This window comes from Schistocerca americana, chromosome 9, assembly GCF_021461395.2.
Source record: "Schistocerca americana isolate TAMUIC-IGC-003095 chromosome 9, iqSchAmer2.1, whole genome shotgun sequence".
In the NCBI taxonomy this organism is placed as follows: Eukaryota; Metazoa; Arthropoda; class Insecta; order Orthoptera; family Acrididae; genus Schistocerca; species Schistocerca americana.
In genome coordinates, this window is record NC_060127.1 from 208,833,054 (window position 1) to 208,860,089 (window position 27,036).

A 27,036-nucleotide genomic window follows, 5' to 3' on the forward strand; every position below is an offset into this window, starting at 1 on the left:
CGTGAGTTACAATCGTTACACAATTGCTTCATTCGATGACGTGACAGCGTGATGGACCAGCCGTTTTTTATTTTTCATTCCAACTGGCTAAAAGGTGGTAGCTGACAATAGATAACATCATTTCTCATTAGAAGGTAGCAGTAAAATGCTTCATTGTCCTGAGTATACAAGTAGCGTATAAGATACCAAGAAACCGAAAACATGATCACTAATAAAAATAAGCTGCCTGACAAGGGAGTGGACTGCTATCAAGCGGACACAAAGAGTTGCAGAAAACAAGATCTTCGAGCTCATATGAACGTGACATATTGTATGGCTCAGCTAAATACAGGGCTATTACAAATGCTTGAAGCGATTTCATAAATTCACTGTAGCTCCATTCATTGACATATGGTCACGACACACTACAGATACGTAGAAAAACTCATAAAGTTTTGTTCGGCTGAAGCCTCACTTCAGGTTTCTGCCGCCAGAGCGCTCGAGAGCGCAGTGAGACAAAATGGCGACAGGAGCCGAGAAAGCGTATGTCGTGCTTCAAATGCACTCACGTCAGTCAGTCATAACAGTGCAACGACACTTCAGGACGAAGTTCAACAAAGATCCACCAACTGCTAACTTCATTCGGCGATGGTATGCGCAGTTTAAAGCTTCTGGCTGCCTCTGTAAGGGGAAATCAACGGGTCGGCCTGCAGTGAGCGAAGAAACGGTTGAACGCGTGCGGGCAAGTTTCATGCGTAGCCCGCGGAAGTCGACGAATAAAGCAAGCAGGGAGCTAAACGTACCACAGCCGACGGTTTGGAAAATCTTACGGAAAAGGCTAAAGCAGAAGCCTTACCGTTTACAATTGCTACAAGCCCAGACACCCGATGACAAAGTCAAACGCTTTGAACTTTCGGCGCGGTTGCAACAGCTCATGGAAGAGGATGCGTTCAGTGCGAAACTTGTTTTCAGTGATGAAGCAACATTTTTTCTTAATGGTGAAGTGAACAGAGAATCCTCACGCATTCGTGCAGCAAATTCGCAATTCACCAAAAGTTAACGTGTTTTGTGCAATCTCACGGTTTAAAGTTTACGGCCCCTTTTTCTTCTGCGAAAAAAACGTTACAGGCACGTGTATTTGGACATGCTGGAAAATTGGCTCATGCCACAACTGGAGACCGACAGCGCCGACTTCATCTTTCAACAGGATGGTGCTCCACCGCACTTCCATCATGATGTTCGGCATTTCATAACCAGGAGATAGGAAAACCGATGGATCGGTCGTGGTGGAGATCATGATCAGCAATTCATGTCATGGCCTCCACGTTCTCCCGACTTAACCCCATGCGATTTCTTTCTGTGGGGTTATGTGGAAGATTCAGTGTTTAAACCTCCTCTACCAAGAAACGTGCCAGAACTGCGAGCTCGCATCAACGATGCTTTCGAACTCATTGATGGGGACATGCTACGCCGAGTGTGGGAGAAACTTGATTATCGGCTTGATGTCTGCCGAATCACTAAAGGGGCACATATCGAACATTTGTGAATGCCTAAAAAAACTTTTTGAGTTTTTGTGTGTGTGTGCAAAGCATTGCGAAAATATCTCAAATAATAAAGTTATTGTAGAGCTGTGAAATCGCTTCAATCATTTGTAATAACCCTGTAATCAGTGCATTATAGTAAGGTTGAAAAATTAGATTCATACTAAGGTTCTTAGACAACCAACTATCGGAGAAGAAATGCATATTGACGGAAACATAATGATCAAACACATAAGGGCTTAAATAAGTTGCTGTCGCGCCTTCGTATGAAGCGACTGTATAGCGATTGGAATCCACGTTATCCAGTGATTTATGGCGCTATGCGACAAGTTCTTTCATTGAGATAGAAGCGCATGAGGCCTGAACAAGGCATAATGAAATGCCGAAACTGGTTGCTTTCAGAATAAAATATAATAATATCTCAAAGTATTCGGCTGCTGGTTAATTTTATTGACAGTGATAATTACATATCAGCCGATGCCCTCTGGCCATGATGGAGCAACAGAGACTTTTCTATGTGTAGTTTCCAAATTAAGTTGTTCGTAATTGTAATTCCTAGCCATTTAGTTGAATTTACGGAATTAAGATATGATTGACTTATCGTGAAACCGAAGTTTAACGGAATCCTTTTAACACTCATGTGGATGACCTTACACTTTTCATTATTTAGGATCAAGTGCCGATTTTCTCAACATACAGATATCTTTTCTAAATAGTATTTCTTTTGATTTTCTAATGACTTTATTAGACGATAAATGACAGCATCATCTGCAAACAACCTAAGACGGCTGCTCAGATTGTCTCCAAAACCGTTTATATAAACTAGGATCAGTAGAAGGCCTATGACACTACCTTGGAGAACACATGAAATCACTTCTGTTTTACTCTCTGACAGGAAATCACAAAACCAGTCGCGTAACTGAGACGATATTCCATAAGCAAGAAACTTGATTACAAGCCACGTATGAGGTACGGTATAAAAAGCCTTCTGGAAATGTAGAAATATCGAATCAGTTTGAAATTCTTCGCCGCTGTAGCCGAGCGGTTCTAGGCGCTTCAGTGCGGAACCGCGCTGCTGCTACGGTCGCAGGTTCGAAACCTGCCTCGGGCATGGATGTATGTGATGTCCTTAGGTTAGTTAGGTTTAAGCAGTTCTAAGTCTAGGGGACTGATGACCTCAGATGTTAAGTCCCATAGTGCTTGAAGCCATTTGAACCATTTTTTTTTAAATCCTTTCTCGATAGCCCTCAACACATTGTTTAAGTAAAGAGCTAGTTGCGTTTCGAAAGAACGATGTTTTCTAAATTCGTGCTGATTACGTGTCAATAGACCGTTCTCTTCGAGGTTACCAGACTACATCCATACATCATCTAAGATAAATATTTTGGGGTAAGTTTCGACCTACGCATGTTGTGTTGTGGTCTTCAGTTCGAAGACTACTTTGATGCAGCTCTCCTCGCTACTCTATCGGGTGCAAGCCTCTTCATCTACGAATAATTACTGCACTCCGTATCTATTGGAACCTACTTTAAGGTCCATTCTCCACAATCAGCCTATAAGATAAGCGATTTTTAGGATTTTTTTGAAAAGCTAATGACGCAATGAACGTAAATCTTTTTGCACATTATTTATTGGTTCTTGGGCAGCATTTTCTGATTTTATTACAAGGTATTCAATTATCATTAAGCCCCTCCCCCATTCAAGGAGTTGAAGTTACTCTGTCAACAATCAGGTGTGTCCATAACGGAAGTCCCACGGTCTGCAAATCTGATCTAAAATCAAGCAACAATTTTCTTAGTCTGTAGGATACTTCGCAGGGATTAATAGTATAATTTCTTGAAATTTAAAAAAAACAATAAAATGGCGGACTTTTCAAACAAAGATGTGCTTTTCGGGTGTTTTTCGTTACGTGTTTTGCAATAACAAATGACTAAATTACAATGAAATATAGCCTATTACTCCTAACGGACATGCCCAATGAGTAATGCAGCCATAATTCAGAAAGATATCTTCATTAGTGCGCCCCAATGTATTCTGTCAGCTTGAGATATCTGTATCTGAAGCTAGTTTTTTATTGCAATTTATTCATTAGTTATTGCAAAAGATGTGACCAATAACATGCCATAAAACTACTGTACATTTGTTTCAAACATTTATCATTTCATTATTTTTTAAAATTTAAAAAAGCTGTGCTACATCTCCGAGCACAGTACCCTACAAATAAAGAAAATGGTTTATGTTTTTTATTTCAGATAAGAGTTGCGGACTTCCGTCGTGGACACACCTCATTTTGGACACAGCAGTTTTAACATATCGGTTGGGAGGGGCGGCTTAATGACGACTGTACGTATTTAAAAAAATCAGACAATGTCGTCCAGGAATCAATAAATAACGAGCTTAATTAGTGTTCCCAAAAAATCAAAAAAATAATTTTATAAGCTGATTGTGGATAATGGACCCTTTGGTTTACTCGTGTCTTGGTCTCCCACTGCAGTTTTTACCCCTTCCACCCTCTGTCCCCCACTTACCTCCAACAATAAATTGTCAGTTAGTTGAGGTCTCAGAATGTGTCCTATCAACTGACCGCTTCTTTCTGTCAATTAATGCCACAAATTAATTTTCTCCCCTGTTGTGGTCAATACTGCTTCATTACTTACTCGATCTACCCATCTGATCGTCAGCACTCTTTTGTCGCACCACTTTTCAAGAACTCCTCTTTCCTTGTACGAACTGTTTATCGTTCACGTTTCACTTGGGTACAAGATTGCACTCCAGAGAAATACCTTCAGAAAATAAATCTATAGTTAGTCAGCTTCAAGTCCAGTGGACCATGTGCACCACAAATCGTGCAACGAGTCATTGTACATCCACATCGAAAATTAATTTCTAAAATTGGGTACATGCTAAACATTCATAAGTTTTTCTCGTTTTTTATTATTTTATCATTATTATTAAATATACAGATATCAGATATCATTTCCTACCCACCACCCTTTACACGTTAAAATAACAGAAATTCTTCTACGGAACTACCGGGTAACTGATCAAAAATATTAGCTGCAGCACTGTGCACACCTTATTTGTGTACGCACAGCTTTAATGTGGAGTAATGAATGCCATTTTTCCTTCTGGTCTTGTAATTATGTATATCACTGTTCTTTTGAAATGCAGTGGATTATTTCCAAAAAAAAAAACATAATGAGGAATAATATGCCAAAACATGCAACAGATGTCTATCAGATTATCGTAGGTGACCACCACTTATTATTCTTACAGTACGTTTTTGAGCAAAGAAAGCTTCCTTTCTTAAAGACGAGCTGCAAGAGAACATTATTCGATAAGACACTATTGAATAAAATATGCAGTATTCATTAACATACTGATTTCTTTCTTCCCAAGATTTGTAATGATTCAGAGTGCAAATGTGGCTGAACTAAATTGTTTTAGGAGTTCCCAAATGTGCTTTTTTCAGTTTAAATTGTCGTCTGTACGGACACCTGTAATTTTTATTTTACACCCTCTCTATTTTGTCCATCATCAGTTTTTTACTGCCCAAATAGCAAAACTTATCTACTACTTTAGTGCTTCATTCCCTAATATAAGTCCTTCAGTATAGCTTTTGCCCCTTTTATCTTCAGAATTTCAAAGAGTTTATCCAGTCATCATTGTCAAAAGCTCTTTCCAAGTCTAGAAACGCTATAAATATAGCTTTGCTTTCCTTAATTTATCTTCTAAACTAAGTCGTAGGATCAATATTGCCTCGTCTGTTAATACATTTCTCCGAAATCCAAACTGATCTTCCCCGAGGTTTGCTTCTACCAGTTTCTCCAGTCTTCTGTAAATAGTTCGTGTTAGTGTTTTGCAACCAAGACTGATAGTTCAGTAATATTCAAACCTGCCAGCACCTGATTTCTTTGGAATCGGAATTATTGCATTATTCTCGAAGTTTGAGGGTATTTGGCGTGGTTCATACATCTTTCACACCAGGTGGAATAGTTTTGTCATGGCTGACTCTTCAGAACGATATCAGCAATTCTGAGGAAATGTCGTGTACTCCGGGGTCGTTGTTTCGACTCAGTTCTTCTTCTCTCAGTATCATTTCCCATCTCATCTTCATCTACTTCCCTTCCTCTAATACTGCCTTAAAGTTCTTTTCCATTGTATAGCCCCTCTACGTACTCCTTCCATATTTCAATATTCACTTCTCTGCTTAGCTGTTGATATTCATAAAGCTGTTTCTGCAGAGGCACCTTTATTTTTTCTGCAGGCTGTACCTGTCTCAGTTATACATTTTCTAGAAACTTACATTTGATTTCTAGCCATTTTTGTCTAGCGATTGTACACTTCCTGAGAATCTAATTTTTAGAAATTTGTATTGCCTTTCGCCCGTATCATTCGCTGCATTTCAGGATTGTTGTCTGTTTTTCCGAGTGTTAAGAACCCTTTTTTCACGAACGGGTAGGCGTATGAAGTTGAAATTTATGTCACATACTGAGATGTACAGTCCCCCGGTGGCGTAAAACATTTAAGTTTCTAAGTCAATAGAATGGAAAGATACTGTCACTTATGTCACATATTTCGATACTCGCAAACTCACTCATCAACCTATAGGGTACTTACAGTTGACTTGGGATCATGAGATTTAGCAAGACACAAAGTTTCACAGTATAAGCAAAGAAAAAATCTGAGTACTGTTAATTTTTAATTAGATCAAATGAAAAAAATTGTCATTTTTCCCGTCTGCCTGTTTGTCAATACCCGTTTTTTTTCAGGAACGGGTAGGAGTACGAAGTTCAAATTTGTCGCATAATGACGACTATGGTTCCTCGGCGGCGTAAAGATTTTAAGCTTGAATGAAATGATAATTAAATCTAGACCCTAAGAAGCCGACAGGCGTTGATATACATCAACGGGGCAGTTAAAAATGGGTGCCCTGACAGGGACTTGAACCCAGGATGTCCTCCTTACATGACAGACGCTCTATCCATCTGAGCCACCGAGGGCACAGAGGATAGTGCGACTGCAGATTCTTATCTCTTGCACGCTCCCCGCGAGACCCACATTCCCAACTTAATGTCCACACACTACATTCGTAGTTCCCCTGCCCATTACACTCATTACTCGCTGCAGACAATCTTACCCGAGTCCCGTAAGAGTTCGGGCAATGCGTGTGCAGAAGGAGGTCAATGGCCGGACATGTCCGAAAGAACAGATACCATCTTCATATATTTAAGCTTGTAAGTCTATGCAATCAAAAGATACGGTCATTTACGTCACGTATTTTCACACACACAAACTCACTCATCAGAACCTATAGGGTACTTCCGATTGATCTGGAATCATGAAATTTGGCAAGAAGAAAGGTTTGACAATACAAGTAAAGGATAAAATGTCCGAAAATTATTAAACTGGACTTGTATCATATAAAAATATTATTTTGCTATCCATCATCCGTCAAAAGCATAGCAGAAGAATATTACTGAATGCAAACATGAAACAGGTTGTAGTCTCGTTTTAGTAAGTAAATAAAAGTATGTAATTAAACCTTATCTCTTTACATGCATAAACCTAAGTGCCCTGTTTGCTTCTCATTGTATGTCCGGACTAGTCTTTGAACTACTGTAGAGATTTTGCTACTGGCTTGGTATTCCCACGACAGATAATTTGCCAGTATCGATATGGATAACAGGCGCAAATCATCGAGTCTGTCGCTTCCCGTGATGGATGAACTATTTATCTGCATCATTAAAGTCGTACCGAATCCTCACTGCACTATTGCTACTCTCACTTGGCCAATTTTTTATATTTTGTCATTTCGTCAGTTAAATTCAGCATCTGCGGTGATATCCAAGGGTTTATCTCAGAATTTACGCGCAGGACTATAAAATTTTTATTCAAAAAAGTGCCACCCTATTGTACAGCCTTGGGGTACGTCTTACAGCTACGTTTTAGCATCAAAATTTTCAGTCACCTTTCATGTTCACAGCTGTTGCTATAAAGCGCCACACTCCACTCAGAGTAATTGGATTGCGAGGCACATAGGCAGACTCTGTCACAACCCGTTCCCCACTCCACCGAAACATTATTCACACGTGCTGTTCGCATCCAAATGCCCAACAAATGGTTCAAATGGCTTTGAGCACTATGGGACTCAACTGCTGTGGTCATCAGTCCCCTAGAACTTAGAACTACTTATACCTAACTAACCTAAGGACATCACACACATCCATGCCCGAGGCAGGATTCGAACCTGCGACCGTAGCGGTCGTGCGGTTCCAGACTGTAGCGCCTTTAACCGCTCGGCCACTCCGGCCGGCCAACTGCCCAACACCACGGTATCGAATATGGACTGTGAGAAAATTTTTGCTTTTGACTAGCATTGTATCGATAAGTGTGTGAATTTTATATGTTTGTTAGCGTTAATATAAAAAATTTTGACAACTATGTGTTGGCCAATGCCCAAAATAATTTGTAAATTTTTTTGTGGGGAGCATGGCGGCTATGTAAGTAGGCTGTTTAGGATTTTATCTTGGTAACGCCACGTAGCGCTCTGTATGAAAATCACTGTCTGTGCTGTGTACAGTCTGTGGTTGGTTGGCATTGTTGGAATATTCGCTATTGTAGTGTTGGGCAGTTGGATGTGAACAGCGCGTAGCGTTACGCAGTTGGAGGTGAGCCACCAGTAGTGGTGGATGTGGGGAGAGAGATGGCAGAGTTTTGAGAGCGGACGGACGATCTGGACGTGTGTCCGTCAGAAAAACGAAATTAGTGACTGGATGTCATGAACTGATATATATATATATATACAGGGTGTTTCAAAAATGACCGGTATATTTGAAACGGCAATAAAAACTAAACGAGCAGCGATAGAAATACACCGTTTGTTGCAATATGCTTGGGACAACAGTAAATTTTCAGGCAGACAAACTTTCGAAATTACAGTAGTTACAATTTTCAACAACAGATGGCGCTGCGGTCTGGGAAACTCTATAGTACGATATTTTCCACATATCCACCATGCGTAGCAATAATATGGCGTAGTCTCTGAATGAAATTACCCGAAACCTTTGACAAAGTGTCTGGCGGAATGGCTTCACATGCAGATGAGATGTACTGCTTCAGCTGTTCAATTGTTTCTGGATTCTGGCGGTACACCTGGTCTTTCAAGTGTCCCCACAGAAAGAAGTCACAGGGGTTCATGTCTGGCGAATAGGGAGGCCAATCCACGCCGCCTCCTGTATGTTTCGGATAGCCCAAAGCAATCACACGATCATCGAAATATTCATTCAGGAAATTAAAAACGTCGGCCGTGCGATGTGGCCGGGCACCATCTTGCATAAACCACGAGGTGTTCGCAGTGTCGTCTAAGGTAGTTTGTACCGCCACAAATTCACGAAGAATGTCCAGATAGCGTGATGCAGTAATCGTTTCGGATCTGAAAAATGGGCCAATGATTCCTTTGGAAGAAATGGCGGCTCAGACCAGTACTTTTTGAGGATGCAGGGACGATGGGACTGCAACATGGGGCTTTTCGGTTCCCCATATGCGCCAGTTCTGTTTATTGACGAAGCCGTCCAGGTAAAAATAAGCTTCGTCAGTAAACCAAATGCTGCCCACATGCATATCGCCGTCATCAATCCTGTGCGCTATATCGTTAGCGAATGTCTCTCGTGCAGCAATGGTAGCGGCGCTGAGGGGTTGCCGCGTTTGAATTTTGTATGGATAGAGGTGTAAACTCTGGCGCATGAGACGATACGTGGACGTTGGTGTCATTTGGACCACAGTTGCAACACGGCGAACGGAAACCTGAGGCCGCTGTCGGATCACCTGCTGCACTAGCTGCGCGTTGCCCTCTGTGGTTGCCGTACGCGGTCGCCCTACCTTTCCAGCACGTTCATCCGTCACGTTCCCAGTCCGTTGAAATTTTTCAAACAGATCCTTTATTGTATCGCTTTTCGGTCCTTTGGTTACATTAAACCTCCGTTGAAAACTTCGTCTTGTCGCAACTAAACTGTGTTCTAGGCGGTGGAATTCCAACACCAGAAAAATCCTCTGTTCTAAGGAATAAACCATGTTGTCTACAGCACACTTGCACGTTGTGAACAGCACACGCTTACAGCAGAAAGACGACGTACAGAATGGCGCACCCACAGACTGCGTTGTCTTCTATATCTTTCACATCACTTGCAGCGCCATCTCTTGTTGAAAATTGTAACTACTGTAATTTCGAAAGTTTGTCCGCCTGAAAATATACTGTTGTCCCAAGCATATTGCAACAAACAGTGTATTTCTATCTATTTGAAACACCCTGTATATATATATATATATATATATATATATATATATATATATATATATATATATATTTTACAAGTTTTGAACACTATTAAGGTAAATATATTGTTTGTTCTCTATCAAAATGTTTCGTTTGCTAACTATGCCTATCAGTAGTTAGTGCCTTCAGTAGTTAGAATCTTTTATTTAGCTGGCAGTAGTGGCGCTCGCTGTATTGCAGTAGTTCGAGTATCGAAGATTGTTGTGAGGTAAGTGATTCATGAAAGGTATAGTTTTTTGTTAGTCACGGCCTTTCTTTTGTATGGATTATTGAAAGTCAGATTGCGTTGCGCTAAAAATATTGTTATCAGTTTAGTGATGAAGAGAATAAATAAAGAGAGAAATGTCTGAGTACGTTCAGTTTTGCTCAGCTGTTTGAAAATCAAATGACGTAAGGGGTTTACCAGCACAGTAATTCAGAAATTTTTCTAGGGGGAGGTTTAAATATATTTCTTGCAAGTCAGTAAGTACTGTCATTTTCAAATACTGGGTGATAGTCTTGCTATTTGGGAGTCGTGAACAACGCTGCTTTCTCTTGACCGCTACTGCCTCACCATCCAGAGGTAGGTGGTTCTTATTCCCACAGCGATTCTTTTCAGACAGTAAGCAATACGTGTACCAAGTTTGTTTGAAATTGATCTGTTGGCATAGGATAAGATGTCATACATACAAACATACATACATACGCACACACATACTAGGGGATAGGAAAAATGATGTCAACACATGTAATTACTTGGGAACGGTTTACTAATAAGGGGCCAGAGCACCATTTTCCTGTAATACGGCTGCGATTCTTCATGGAATATTTGCATATAATGATTGTAGAGTCTCCAGTGGAATGTTTGACACTCTTCCATCAGAACCTCTTCTAACTCCTGTAGTGACGAGGGAAGCGGGAATCTGCTCCGGAGTCTGCGATCCAATACCGCCCACAAGGGTTCGATAATGTTCAAGTCCGGAGACTGTGCTGGCCAGGGAAGACGCTGCAGTTCAGTTGCATGCTTCTCATACCACGACTGTACTGTCCTGATTGTGTGAATGAGTGCACTGTCGTCCTCAAATATGACATCATTGCTGGGAGACAACATTTGAATCATGAAGTGCACCTGATCACCTAAAATGTTCACGTAATCGTTGGCTGTAACACGGCCTTTGAGGGTAAGGAGGGGACCAGCAGAATACCGTGACATGGCTGCCCGCACCATCACACTTCCACCTTCATGCCTAACCTTTGGAATCAAGTAGTCGGGACTGTAGGTTTCTTGTGGCGTACTCCAGACGTAAGCCCGGCCCGATGTTGGAAATAACGAAAACGTTGACTCGTCGGACCGTATGGAGTGTTTGCACTGATCAGCCGTCCAGGATTTATGCTCCTGACAGCAAGTTCTTGCGTTGGTTGCCGTCCCTAATGGTTTAGGTGTAGCACCTCGTCCATGAATATTCGCTTTATGGAGTTCTCGGCGGACAGTGTCGATAGATACGGAGTCTCGAAGATGGCTACTGAGCTCTGCAGTCACTTTAGCCGCCGTAATTTTGTGTCGTTCTGACACAATTCGTGTTAGCGTACGACGATCTCTGCCATTTAGTTGTGATTTGCGCCCACTGTTATATTTACACGATGATGTGTTTCGATTTTTTGTGTAGGCTGTCATGACTATTGAAACAGTTGCTCTCGAAACATTTATCAAGTTGGCTGTCTTGGTTGCTGATGCTCCAGATAATGGGGCCGCCACAATCTGCCCTCTTTGGAACTCTGTTAGGTCTTTCATTGCACGTCGACCTCGGCCTTTGAATTGCAAATGCGCAGTGTGCACTAGTTGTAAACAACCTGCACTGATGTCTACTCCCTACTGAACACGCACAGGCCAGTGCAACACGTGCCTTACCTGCGTTGTTGACCGTCAAACACAACCATCCCATTACCACCACTGTACACATTATTTTGCCTATCCGCTGCACATACACTTGTATAATATGTATTGATATAGACAGAGATTTCGATAGCGTTCCTCTCATCTACACTGCGCATCTGCTCTGAACCACTAACCATTTGCATAGACAAACATGCCAGTTTAACGTTTGTTCCCGCGATCTTCATGGTTTTACTATTCTAATGGCCAGGACCGCATATCACACAGTAAACATGCTGTCTTTTATTCCAGAGACATTTCGCGTTATGTTCCACTACTAGATCAGCATTTACCATACCGTATTATTTTTAAGATCCCTTATAATACAGGAATCGGTGAACTGCCGTACACTGGTGAGCCAAAACATTATGACCATCTGCTTAATAGCTTGTTGGTCCGTCTTTGGAACGAAATACATTACTGATTCTGGGGATCAGGTATCCGACAGTTTGTTGGTACCTTTGTGGAAGTATCTCGTATTAGGTGTCTACGCACAGGTCATGTAATTCGCGTAAATAACGGGTCGCTGATCCGCGTACGCGCTGATGGCGCGTGAGATAGGTTCCACGGGATTTACATCAGGCGAATTTGGTCGCCGAGAAATTAACGTGAGTTCACTACACTGTTTCCCAAACCGATGTCGATGGGTCAACATCTGAACTTGTAGGCGTTATCTGCTGCAGAACTCCGTGTCCAACAATGGACAAAGAACGGTGTGCTCCGAAACACTTGTGCGCGCGCTGGAATTGTGCTCGTTCACAGATGCCACAGACCACCATCTAACCTATTTGTTCTTTACAGAGTAGACAAGCCATAGGACTGCCCGTTCTGTGAAGAGTCGTGGACGTCCAACCATTTAGCTCCAGGTGGTAGTTTCACTGTCCTGCCTCTTTCCGAAGACGCTCGCGACAGTAGCACGTGAACATTGAGCAGCTTCGCTGTTTTTGGGATACTCGTGCATAGACTCTGCTTAACAATGAGCTGCCCTTTGTTAAAGTCGCTTATTACAATGAAATGAATACCCCTAAATGCATATAGGCGTTGATATAAGTCAACGGGGACAGCTGAAAATGTGTGCCCCGACAGGGACTCGAACCTGGCAGACGGTCTAACCATCTGAGCTACCGAGGACACAGACGACAGTGCGACTGCAGGCACTTACCTCTGGTACGCCTCCCGTGAGACCCACATTCCCAACTTATTGTCCCGCACTATATTTATAGTGACCCCTGCCCATTATACTCATTACTCGCGGCTTGCTGCCGATTCCCTAACAGTTGGGACATGTCCGAAAGAACAAATACTATCCTTATATATATACAGGGTGTTACAAAAACGTACGGCCAAACTTTCAGGAAACATTCCTCACACACAAATAAAGAAAAGATATTATGTGGACATGTGTCCGGAAACGCTTAATTTCCATGTTAGAGCTCATTTTAGTTTGTTCTTCCACCTACGCTCAATGGAGCACGTTATCATGATTTCATACGGGATACTCTACCTGTCCTGCTAGAACATGTGCCTTTACAAGTACGACACAACATGTGGTTCACGCACGATGGAGCTCCTGCACATTTCAGTCGAAGTGTTCGTACGCTTCTCAACAACAGATTCGGTGACCGATGGATTGGTAGAGGCGGACCAATTCCATGACCTCCACGCTCTCCTGATCTCAACCCTCTTGACTTCCGTTTATGGGGATATTTGAAAGCTCTTGTCTACGCAACCCCGGTACCAAATGTAGAGGCTCTTCGTGCTCGTATTGTGGACGGCTGTGATAGAATACGCCATTCTCCAGGGCTGCATCAGCGCATCAGGGATTCCATGCAATGGAGGGTGGACGCATGTATCCTCGCTAACGGAGGACATTTTGAACGTTTCCTGTAACAAAGTGTTTGAAGTCACGCTGGTACGTTCTGTTGCTGTGTGTTTCCACTCCGTGATTAATGTGATTTGAAGAGAAGTAATAAAGTGAGCTCTAACATGGAAAGTAAGCGTTTCCGGACACATGTCCACACAACATATTTTCTTTCTTTGTGTGTGAGGAACGTTTCCTGAAAGTTTGGCCGTACCTTTTTGTAACACCGTTACCTAATCGGGTTCCCGCATTTGCAGCCAGTACCTTCTCGAGGGTGGTCCCCCGTGCGCGCGTGCCCCGCTCACGCACTCTTGTTACTGCGTCACGTACCGGCAGCACCCAGCGTCGTGGTGCAGCGGTCGTAATGCTTTGGCTGATCAGTGTACGTGTTTCAAATACCAGACATTAACGCATGGTATTCAGTCTTAAATGTTTTTCCAGCAGCACAATAGTGGCGGGGATTCCGACATTGTTTTCTGCACAGAATTATAACTGTTTTGGCTTTAAGTATGTGATTCAAACATACAGGCGCATTGTAATTACTAATCTTAGCTATGTAATCAAATCTTCAGTATAAGGAAATACGTTACAAATCATATTCCTTTTGTAATTTTTCAGACTGGAGCCCCTAAGGTTTATTGCCACAAAGGTGAGTAAATTTTGAGTTCAATAATTATATTTAATACAGGTACACGAGTAAGGCCGTAATAAACCAGAGGCATTTCGATGTTTTCGGGACCTTGAAATATTTGTAAGAAACCACTTTCAATGTCATTCAAATCATTTCTCAACAGAGTCTCAGCAAAAATATTTTGTCATTAAATATCAAGTAAACAAACTTCGCTAATAGGAAAGACGTGATGAGAATTAGAATTACTTATGCGCCAACGGAAGGTTACTCGTACTTTTTGTATATATGTAAATCTTTGTGACGATCTGCAAAATGGTTCAAATGGCTCTGAGCACTATTGGACTTAACATCTGTGGTCATCAGTCCCCTAGAGTTTAGAACTACTTAAACCTAACAAACCTAAGGACATCACACACATCCATGCCCGAGACAGGATTCGAACCTGCGACCGTAGCGGTCACACGGTTCCAGACTGAAGCGCCTAGAACAGCACGGCCACAACGGCCGGCTGTGACGATCTAATTACTTCATTTTCCAGTGTGTAACTCTTACGTACTTACAGAATGTGATTCCATAGTTCTAAATTTCCCCACTTTTAAAGCCTGCGCTAGTATTGTAACATCAGTCAGCTTAATACAATGATAAATGAAACTCTGTTACTAGCACTGTTGCGAACAGATACCAGTGTTGCTGGCGGTGACAGCATAAAACACTGCACTGCATACGGAAATTCCCATTCATTCAAAGAGTGAGATGTGTCTACCACCACCGACGGGTAAACGGGACAGCAATAAGTCCCCAAATCTGCGTATAATGTGATAAACGTGAAGCGTCTGCGCGCAGAGTTCTACGCACGTGGGCTGAAATCTGCAGGTGCCTACTGCCCGCGTCTCCCGTATTAAACGCTTCTCTTAGTCTCTAAGGAGAAAAGAAGATACGAAGAAACTCTCAGACCTTGAATTTATTGCAGAGGGCAAACGATCAAGCCTGTGTGCTAAAATGTGTAGTTCACTATAGCTCGTCTCTGTCATGATTATCAGATGAGTGTGCCTTCAGTGACAAACAGTCATAGCAATCGTCGTTGATTGAAGTTCTTTCGAATAGCTTCTCAGTCTGGAGCTCCAGTCTTCCACACTATGCCTGTTGTTAAGTGTGGTGGAGAAGGCAAGGAAAACATTATGGCTACATTCTGTTACAAAGGCAAATTCGAAAGTCTGTGATCGGTAGTTACGCTGGCAATATACGAGGGCAATCGCAAAAGTAAGGTCTCCTATTTTTTTTAAGTACGTAGAACTGTTTATTTCTAAAATAGTTTACATCACTTTACAGATTGAAGATTTAGCTATTTTTCGACATAATCACCATTTCTGTCGACGCATTTCTGTAGACGCTGAGGTAGTTTTTGTACGCCCATTTCATACCAGCTCGCCGCCATGCTATTCAGAAAGTTCTGAGCCTCTTCTTTCACTTCGTCGTCAGAGTTGAATCACTTTCCGGTCAAATGTTTTTTTTTTTTTTAACTTAGCGAACAGGTGATAGTCACTGGGCGCCAAGTCAAGACTATAGGGTGGGTGGGTGATTATATTCCACTGAAACAGCTGCACGAGAGCAACGGTTTGCCGAGCGATGTGTGGGCGAGCGTTGTCATGGAGAATGTGTACGCCCTTGCTCAACATTTCTCCGGTTCTGAATTGCCCGTTTGAGTTTTTTCAGAGTCTCACAGTACCTGTCAGCGTTAATTGTAGTCCCAGCGATTCAGCTCCGACGACGAGGCGAAAGAAGAGGTTAATAACTTTCTGAACAGCATGGCGGCGAGCTGGTACGACACGGGCATACAAAAACTGCCACAGCGTCTACAAAAATGCATCGACAGAAATGGTGATTATGTCGAAAAATAGCTAAATGTTCAAGCTGAATACTGATGTAAACCATTGTAGAAATAAACAGGTGTATGTACTTATAAAGAAATAGGAGACCTTACTTTTGGGATTACCCTCGTAGGTTGCTGTGGACAAGAGGTGTTGTCCATTTGAAACCTTTAGCACAATAGCTCCGGAACATGATGTTCTTCAGCTAGAGGAGATAAGCATTAGGCGGCCCAGAAACTAACGCCCAGAACTGACTACTGACTGCTGCTCTCACAGGCTAGTCGCAGTCAACTTCATCAACAAAATAGAACGTGAAAATCTGAAACTTCTCTGAGACTAAACTTTAAACAAATCATACACAGCCCAAGAACAATCATGAACACAAGAGAAAGGAAAAATTACGTTAACATTCGGGAGTGTACAGGAACGTAACCGAGAGGGTACAATTTTAAATTCGCAATACTTTATTAGAGTGTTTTACGCCAAATAAACAGCTGTGACCGGAAAACGGTTTCTACAAAGGCTGTCACAGACGGGCACAATACTCCTGCAGGCCCGACGCTATGCTGGCAGCGGCCGGCTGCCTCACCGTGAACACGGCGACTACAGGGTGCTGCATGGAACTCCTAAAACAGTCAACAAACGTGCACGTGACAACAAATGTGATGATTCCACGAGCCCACAACCCGCCCCGAGCCGGAGATACTACAGCACAGTGGCAATGTATTGAGGGGGTAACTACAGTGTACTGGACAGGGACCTTGACAACTGGTTCGAAGGACCAAACGGGCTGGCGCAGTGGTTAGCATACTGGACTCACATTCGGGAGGACGACGGTTCAAACCCGCGTCCGGCCATCCTGATTTACACTACTGGCCATTAAAATTGCTACACCAAGAACAAATGCAGATGGTGAACGGGTATTCATTGGACAAATATATTATACTAGAACTTACATGTGATTACATTTTCACGCAGTTTGGGTGCATAGATCCTGAGAGATCAGTACACAGTACGTGTACAGGTACAGCTACCCATGCAGCTTCAACACCATACCACAGTTCATCAAGAGTGGTGACTGGCGTATTGTGACGAGCCAGTTGCTCGGCCACCATTGACCAGACGTTTTCAATTGGTGAGAGATCTGGAGAATGTGCTGGCCAGGGGAGCAGTCGGACATTTTCTGTATCCAGAAAGGCCCGCACAGGACCTGCAACATGCGGTCGTGCAATATCCTGCTGAAATGTAGGGCTTCGCAGGGATCAAATGAAGGGTAGAGCCACGGGTCGTAACACATCTGAAATGTAACGTCCATTGTTCAAAGTGCCGTCAATGCGAACAAGAGGTGACCGGGACGTGTAACCAATGGCACCACATACCATCACGCCGGGTGATACGCCAGTATGGCGATGACGAATACACGCTTCCAATGTGCGTTCACCGCGATGTCGCCAAACACGGATGCGACCATCATGATGCTGTAAACAGAACCTGGATTCATCCGAAAAAATGACGTTTTGCCATTCGTGCACCCAGGTTCGTCGTTGAGTACACCATCGCAGGCACTCCTGTCTGTGATGCAGCGTCAAGGGTAACCGCAGTCATGGCCTCCGAGCTGATAGTCCATGCTGGTGCAAACGTCGTCGAACTGTTCGTGTAGATGGTTGTTATCTTGCAAACGTCCCCATCTGTTGACTCAGGGATCGACACGTGCCTGCACGATCCGTTACAGCCATGCGGATAAGATGCTGTCATCTCGACTGCTACTGATACTAGGCCGTTGGGATCTAGCACGGCTTTCCGTATCACCCTCCTGAACCCACCGGTTCCATATTCTGCTAAAATTCATTGGATCTCGATCAACGCGAGCAACGATGTCGCGATACGGTAAGCCGCAATCGTGATAGGCTACAATCCGACCTTTATCAAAGTCGGAAACGTGATGGTATGCATTTCTCCTCCTTACACGAGGCATCACAACAACGTTTCACCAGGCAACGCCAGTCAGCTGCTGTATGTGTACGAGAAATCGGTTGGAAACTTTCGTGATGTCAGCACGTTGTAGGTGTCGCCATCGGCGCCAACCTTGTGTGAATGCTCTGAAAAGCCAATCATTTGCATATCATAGCATTTTCTTCCTGTCGCTTAAATTTCGCGTCTGTACCACGTCATGTTCGTGATGTAGCAATTTTAATGGCCAGTAATGTAGGTTTTCCGTGATTTCCCTAAATCGCTCCAGGCAAATGCTGGGATGGCTCCTTTTGAAATGGCACTGCCGACACCCTTCCCTGCCCTTTCCTACTCCTATGAGACCGATGACCTCGCTGTTTGTCTCCTTCCCCCAACAAAGCTACCCACAACCCAACCCCCAACTGGTTCGCCGATGCGCCGTGTCCTGCGGGTCGGCTGTAGTCGTGCATACGCTTCTTTTTTCTTTAGAGCAGTGTACGAATTTTCAGCGTGTTCGTTATGGAAACATACCAACGCGCTCTTCTGGGTTCTCCAAATGTCCATAATCCGCTTGGCAATCGAGCTGGCTAGAGACAACAGGCTTTGAATCGTGGATGTTGCCGACAGCTGTGAAAAAGGTTTAGGGTTTTAGACTTCATTTATTCACTGTTGGTTTGTCCTATAGAAATCAATGCTGTAGGAAATAGGAGATATGGAAATGGAGCGGAGTTGCCCAACCCTGGTCCCCAAAACAATAAATTCAGTAGTGGAAAAAAGGAACTGGATTGGTCTCACACAGGATGCCAAAAATGATGGAAATGAAAATATTAACACAAGTCTAACACGGATTTCTTCTTATGGGGCAGCCGAAAACACAGATTTGAATGGTATCTTCCAGCAGGCATATCATTTCAATATCAGAAACGTGTAGTGTTAATGTTTCCCAAAGAACTAATGACCATGTGTATAGCGTCGACCATACTACGGGCCCAGTAATCATCGATCCGAGCAGTATCCACAATGATGAATCCGTACCTCGTTAAAGAAAGCTATATCGTACCTTTTTCAAACTGACAAATATATTCTGCAACTCCTCTTACAGTGACCCATTAATGGAAAACAAATAGCTCACACCATTTGTGTTGTGTAGACTTGTCAACTTCTGAACTCTTAAGTTAAGTAAATATAACACTGGATATTAAATATGAATAGTTTTAAATTATCCAGTCCATAGTAATTCCTACGTCTTCATTCCTTAGATATTAGAGAAGGTTCTGGATGATTGTGAGTCAGGATTAAGACACCAAATTTATAGTCAAGACTGGAGTGACTTTCAAAACAGTATTTCCTTTAGTTCACTCTTATGTGTAAGATTATTAATGCATGTCTTGCTTTATGTGTGAAGATTTTCTATCTCAAACTTGTTCCGAAACAGGTTTACGCCATTCATTATCTTCTGGGTTGTCAACCAACCACTCATGCGAAGTGTAACCAGTTGTTATTGTTCTTTCAAAGGGTTCCAAATACTCTGGCATGTGGTCTCATACTACATATGCAAGCATAAACTGAGGCAGTTCGCAAAAGCATTGCTTCGATGTATTACCTTCTGGATACTACTTTGAAATTAAAATTTTTCTTATCCCTTTGTTCCAGAGAAAATATGTCCCCTCGTCACTTGTAAATTGTGTACCATTGTCTGAGAGCAGCTCCTTAGGCTTGCCAAATGGTCAGCTCATATGAATCTAACGACACACTCGTCACATTCCTGATCGCATACAGTCGTAAATACTTGTTAAGCACAGCGTAAAATGCTACCGCATAGCGAATTCTAGCCTTAGATTGTGGAAGAGGTCTACACAAATCTATGGCAAAGCACTATTTTTATTTGTGTGGAATGATAGAGTGCAATTTTGCCCTGCATCAGAAGCTTGTAATTTCTGTTTTATCACGAATCAAGCAGGTCTTGATCATGTGTTGAATTCAGTATGACATGTTGGGAAAGTAGCAGTACTCACTGAGTCTGTCTGTAAACTTTACGCCAAAGTGACCCTTTGCTATGCGTGTGTGCCAAATCAGATTTTTTATGGCCGTTGCTCAGTATATGGATTTCTCTGATAGTACAATATCTTCTATCAAATAGTGGGATGTCAGTTGTGCATGATTCTCTACTAACAGTTTTCCTTTACATTGATCCATGAAGGATCATTGACTTGCAGATGCGACGCATTCGTGCACGGATCAAGAAAATGTAGCTGATGTGTTTTATCTTTCATGACCAACAACTGTACACCGCTTTCATTGTATGTATTGTGGGTGATGTCTTGTAATCCTTGTGGGAGCCTCGGAAATGCATCAGTGACCACATTGTCTGTTCCTTTTACACACACTATCTCACTTGTTGTGACAGTGAGCAACACACCAAGCGGAAAGTTTAAGGATATGCGGTTACTGTAAAGTTTGACGTAGTGTCGCACTAAATAATAGTGGCACCACTGGAATGCTCCCACCATCGCAAATGCTTCTAGTTTGATTGTAGAATAAGCCTACTTACAATTATTTAAGACGCAGTTCACAAAGCTGATTGTCCATACCATAGTTTTACTATCCTCTTCATTAGAATGGAATAGCCAGCATTCTACCCCTACTTTTGAAGCATCAAGTCTATGCAAAGGTCTAAGACTCATGACAGGATGAAACAACACCCGTCCTTCAGACCAGCTGGCCTTGATCTTGTTAAAAGGCACCTGGCATTAAGGTGACCAATGTCATTGTGCCTTGTACTTCAATAGAGTTTTCACTGCAATCCTGTTGAGAGCCAGGTCGACAAAACTTCCACAAAAAGAACAATCTCTTAGAGATGACTTGAGTACTGTCTTTGTTTGAGGACGTGTCAAATTGATGATTGCTTTTATTTTCTATCAAGCAAAATGGGCAAAAAGTTTAGTTCAGTCTGCCCAGTCTCAGATTTCTGAAAACTTCTAGTAACACCTGTTTCCCTAAAGGCTTGTAATAGTTTTTTAATGAGAGTAAGATACTCTGTTTAGGCAGCAGTGGCAGTTAACAGATCATCCATGTAGAGTGCAACTTGATACAGAAGTTCAGGTTAACGTACCAACTCCAGAACTATGACAAGTACACCAGAGCTAACAGAGACACCAAACGGCAAGATTTTAAACTGTCAGCTCCTACCAGCAAAAACAAAGCCAGTTTATTTCTGCATATTCTTACCCGTAAGAGGCACTTAAAACAATACTGCTCACGTACATTGTTCCATGAAATTTTTGTAGCAGCTCTCCTCGATTTTTAGGCTTCGTCCTGGCTGGTACCAATATTTTACTCAAAACTTTAGCATCGACCGCCAGACGTATTTTACCACCAGGCTTAGCTACTGATAAATGTGGACTTGCATAAGGACTGCTTGATGGTTCGATGATTCTCCAATGCAACATCTGGTTCATTTCCTTTGAGACGGCAGGTCGTTTTTTCCCCACAGAATGGAATATGACAGCTGAATGAATAGCTTGTGAGATACTATTTCTAGTTTGCACTCATAACAGTTAGCCTAATTATTCCAGGCTTTTCCTAAAAAAGATCACTGTTTGTGGACAGAACACCCGGCAGATCCACTGTCTGGTGGTCGTCAATATGACGCGATTCAGACGCTTTGTACTCAGCGGCAGTTGTTGTATCATTGACACAGCAAGTATTTAAGCTACTAAGATTGAAAACCCAACGAAAGGATAATGTTCGACGAGTCTGGGTATCGAATGTCAGAGGCTTGTTGTGGTAGGGAAACTAGAAAATCTGAAAAGGGAAATGCCAAAGCTCAGTCTAGATATAGTAAGGATCAGTGAAGCGAAATGGAAAGAAGACAATGATCTCTGGTCAGGTAATATCAACAGCAGAAGAAAATGGCATAACGAGCGTAGGATTCGCTATGAATAGGCAGGTAGGAGAGAGTGTTACTGTGAACACTTCAGTGACAGGGTTCTTCTTATCAGAATCGACAGAAAACCAATGCCTTCGACAGTTCAGGTATACCTGCCGACGTCGCAAGCTGAAGATGAAGAGATGGAGAAAGTGTATGAGGATATTGAAAGGGTAACACAGTATGTAAAGGGAGATGAAAATTTAATAATGGGGAACTGGAATGCAGTTAAAGCGGAAGAGTTAGAAGAAAAGATTATAGGAGAACATGGGCTTGGGACAAGGAATGTGAGACGAGACAGATTAACTGAGCTCCTGTAGTAAATTTCAGCTAGTAATAGCAAATACTCTCTTCAAGAGGAGGAGGCATACTTGGAAAAGGTTGGGTGATACAGGAAGATTTCAGTTAGACTACATCATGGTCAGACAGAGATTCAGAAATCGGATACTGGATTGTAAGGCGTACCCAGGGGCAGATATAGTCTCGTATCACAATATAGTACTGATGAAGAGTAAGTTGAAGTTCAAGAGATTAGTCAAGAAGAATCGATACGCAAAGAAGTGCGATACGGAAGTACTAAGGGATCACGAGATGCGCTTGAAGTTCTCTAGGGCTATAGATACAGCAATAAGGAATTGCTCAGTAAGGAGTACAGATGAATAGCAATGGACATCTCTAAAAAGGGCCATCACAGAAGTTGGAAAGCAAAACATAGGTTCAAAGAGGGTAACTGCAAAGAACACATGGGTAATAGAAGAAACACTTCAGTTAATCGATGAAAGAAGAAAGTACAAAAATGTTCAGGGAAATTCAGGAAGGCAGAAATACAGGTCACTGAGGAATTAAATAAATAGGAAGTGCAGGAAAACTAAGACGAATTGGATGCCTGAAAAGTATGAAGAAATCGAAAAAGAAAGGATTGCCGGAAGGACTGACTCTGCACATTAGAAAGGCAAAGCAACCTTCGGTAAAATTAAAAGCAACGGCGGTAACGTCAAGAGTTAAATGCAGAGGAGAGAGGGGATAGGTGGAAAAAGTACATTGAAGGTCTGTATGAGGGAGAAGATTTGTCAAGTGTGGCAGAAGAAGAGATTGGTGATACAGTATTCGAATCAGAATTTAAGAGAGCTTTGGAGGACTTAAGTTCAAATAAGGCAGATGGGATAGATAGCAGAATTTCTAAAATGGTTGGGGGAAGTGGCAACGAAATGACTATTCAGGTCCGTCTGCTCGATACAGTCTGAAACAGCACTCGTCCGACCAGGCAACACGTTTCGAGTGGTCAACAGTTCAGTGTCGCAGCTGCTGGGGCCAGGGGAGGCGTCAAGCTTTGTGTCGTGCAGTCATCAAGGGTACACGAGTGGGCCTTCGGCTCCGAAAGCCCATTCGATGATATTTTGTTGAATGGTTCGCACGCTGACACTTCTTGATGACCCAGGATTGACATCAGTAGCAATTTGCGAAAAGGTTGCCTTTCTGTCACGTTGAACGATTCTCTTCAGTCGTTGTTGATCCCATTCTTGGAGGATCTTTATCCGGCCGCAGCGATGTCGGAGGGTTGATGAGTTACTCTCGACTCCCGATATTCGCGATACACTCGTGAAATGGTCGTACGGCAAAATCCCTACTTCATGCTACCTCAGAGGTGCTGTGTTCCATCGCTCGTGCGCCGACCAAAACATCACTTTCAACCTCACTTAAATCTTGACATCCTGCCATTGTGGCAGCAGTAAACGATCTAACAACCGCCCCAGACACTTGTCTCACATTAGGCGTTGCCGACTGCATCACCGTATCCTGCCTGTTTACGTATCTGTCTATTTTAATACGCATGCCTATACCAGATTCTTTGGCGCTTCAATGTAATTGTTAGCGAAATCCGTAGAGTCAGCTCCAGGTAGCTGAGTGGTCAGCGCGACGGGATGTCAATCCTCAGGGCCCGGGTTCGATTCCCGCTGGGTCGGAGATTTTCTCCGCTCAGGGACTGGGTGTCGTGTTGTAGTAATGATCATCATTTTTCATCCCCATCGACGCGCGAGACGCCGAAGTGGCGTCAAATCGAAAGACTTGAACCCGGCGAACGGTCTACCCGACGGGAGGCCCTAGTCACACGAAAAATGGTTCAATTGGCTCTGAGCACTATTGGACTTAACATCTATGGTCATCAGTCCCCTAGAACTTAGAAGTACCTAAACCTAACTAACCTAAGGATATCACACAACACCCAGTCATCACGAGGCAGAGAAAATCCCTGATAGTCACACGACATTTACATTTTTTACCAGAATGGAAATAAACAACTAACAGGAATAAAAGGTAAGAAAGAGAGCGAAGTGTAGTGACGTGCGTTAGAAGAAGAGGAGTGGGACTGCACTTTGGCACACTTAAGAACAATAACATGTTTTTCATTTTCACAAACATATATATGTTTTATATATCAACGTCTTCAGAAAGATGTGAACTACAAAATGAACTTTTTTGAAAAATCTTTTATTCTTAATTTTTGGCCTGCTATCTCAAACACTCCAAGGGGGAAGGGAGGGGGTGCACCACTATAAAGTTTTTGTCTCAGTTGGGAAATATCGTAGATCCAGGGCTGCAAATAAAATGTACGAGTTATGTTACACTAGGGTGGTACGCAGCGCCGCTTAGCTGAGCTGTGCTGTTTGCTGTTGCAGCCGAGGTGCCGGAGATCCCGCCGGGGTACCACTACCTGCGGGGCTACGCTCTCGTCAAGCTGCACCGCACGCTGAAGCCGTGGTCGGCGGCGAAGAAGACCTGCGAGCAGGAGGGCGCGCAGCTAGCCTCCCCGACCAACCGCCTCGCCTTCGACGGGCTGAAGCAGATGTTCGTCAAAGTGCCGGGTGTGCACTGGGGCAACCTTGGAATCACCGACCAGTCCGACGAAGGCGTATTCGTGGGAATGGATGGTAATTTCTTTTGCAATTTAATTATTTCACACTAATCAGCCAAAACATTATGACCACTGCCCAGCGCGAGCTTCCAGGTGCTGTTGCTGGCACGTGACACAGTAACGATAGAATGTAAGCAGATGAGAGAGGACTGGGCAGTCACTGTAACGAACATACGGGGCACAAATTAGGAAATCCACTGACAAAGTGCACATTGTTCCAGCTTGCCCATTGGCGTACTACTGTCGTGAGCACCTGTCGGAAGTGGTTGAGGGACGGTGAAGTGGTTGAGGGACGGTGAAGTGGTTAAGGGACGGTGAAGTGGTTGAGGGACGGTGAAGTGGTTGAGGGACAGTGAAGTGGTTGAGGGATGGTGAAGTGGTTGAGGGATGGTGAAGTGGTTGAGGGATGGTGAAGTGGTTGAAGAATGGTGAAGTGGTTGAAGGATGGTGAAGTGGTTGAAGGATGGTGAAGTGGTTGAAGGATGGTGAAGTGGTTGAAGGATGGCGAAGTAACACGTAGGCTGTACGGTATTGGACGACTACGTCTCATCACAAAATGTAGAGGTAGAAGCATCCCCCACTGCGTCATTCAGAATAGGCAGCTCTGACGACAGGGTGCATTGTCTGTGTAGGTACAAGTGTTTCGCAGTTTCAAACGCCATTGTTGAACAGAAGCTCCTCATCACATGACCCCTACGTGTTGCTGTGTTGACCAAACCACGTATTCAGTTATGATTGTAGTGGGCACAGCGTCACAGAGTTTCTACTGTCGACAATAGAAACGTGTTGCCTGTCGAATGAATCACATTTCTTGTTACACCAGATCGATTGATGGGACCTTATACTCCGTCACGGCTGCTTGAAACTTGCACCACACTACAGATGCAGAATTATGCTATGGGGTACACTGCGTTGGGCTTTCATGGGAGCTGTGGTGGTGAAGGGAGGCGTCACGACAGCAGTTAACTACGTGCGACAATACTGTGGACCAACCGCGTCACTTCATGCTTGAGGCCTCGCCCTGCGGCGATGGCATCTTCCAGCAGGATAACTGTTCATGTTTCAAGGTCAGGATCGTGCTGCAGTAGTTTGAGGGAAACTATAGTGAACTCACATTGATGTCTTGGCCGGCTTGTAGACTCCGTGCCAAGTAGAATCCGTATTGTACTGTATTTGAGAAGTGGAACAACATGCTACTAAACAGGTGATCACAATGATTTGGCTCATAGTTGTATACGGCTTTTGTAGCGATCAAAAACAATAAATAGGCATGCAGCTTCAAATCGTATGCGTCACACTCACTATTGGTGTACATTATCTTTCCTTGAGCGATTTTAGGTTTTTTCACTGTGAATCAGTGCAGCATTCATTTGTTATGTCAGTATCTCAATTTTTGTCAAAATAAAATTGTACATCACGCAAACCATGTTTAGAGTCATGAAACTACCGAAAGCTGCGCTAGACTATTATAAATAAATGTAGACTAAGATATTTTTCGAGCAGCCTTGGCAGTTAAGATCGTAACAGTGTTACCCATATGTTAGGTGTGGTGAATACCTATCAGACGTTATCTCATTTCAGTCGGTTTGTTTGCATATGCAGTCAGTGTCTTAGTAGACTCTTAGAAACAGGGAGCAGTGGACCGTCTAGAAACAGAGTGAGGATAAATGAACGGCCGCATAATCTATGGAACATATTTGTTTTACATATTTGTCCTCTTGTCTTATTTAAAAATAAATGGCGTTTATAGCAAAATTGAAACGGTCACTATTTGATTCAATTTTTATTCGCTAACTGTTGATTTGTAACGTGAAACAGAAGGATGTTGTAATAGAATTAATAAAAACTATACACATTTATCATAAATATCTAGAATATTTCCTCAAAAATAGATAAAATTAAAAAACGCTCGAACAAAAACATACGAAACATCGCTTCAGTAGTTCGTTGAACTTATATAAAATGTGTTTATATTAGTTATAAACAACTTTTGCACTTATCAATAATAACAAGAAACTCTCGCCTTTAATCATGATGAAGAACATTCTATTGAGAACAAATTAACAACAATAATGATATAGATTTTTTATGTTTGTGCTGCATGTACATCCATAAAA

General features: G+C 42.8%; 1 protein-coding gene across 4 annotated transcripts in view; it reads left to right on the forward strand.

The window, feature by feature from the left end:
- The window catches only part of LOC124551053 (mannose-binding protein C-like), a 110,187-nt gene that overhangs the window by 43,121 nt on the left and 40,030 nt on the right, over positions 1-27,036 (forward strand). For all 4 annotated transcript variants that reach the window (XM_047125926.1, XM_047125925.1, XM_047125928.1 and 1 more), the window contains exons 3-4: positions 14,247-14,277; positions 24,684-24,935. In XM_047125926.1, the coding sequence (XP_046981882.1) occupies positions 14,247-14,277; positions 24,684-24,935 (283 nt within the window). The remainder of the gene's footprint in view (positions 1-14,246; positions 14,278-24,683; positions 24,936-27,036) is intronic.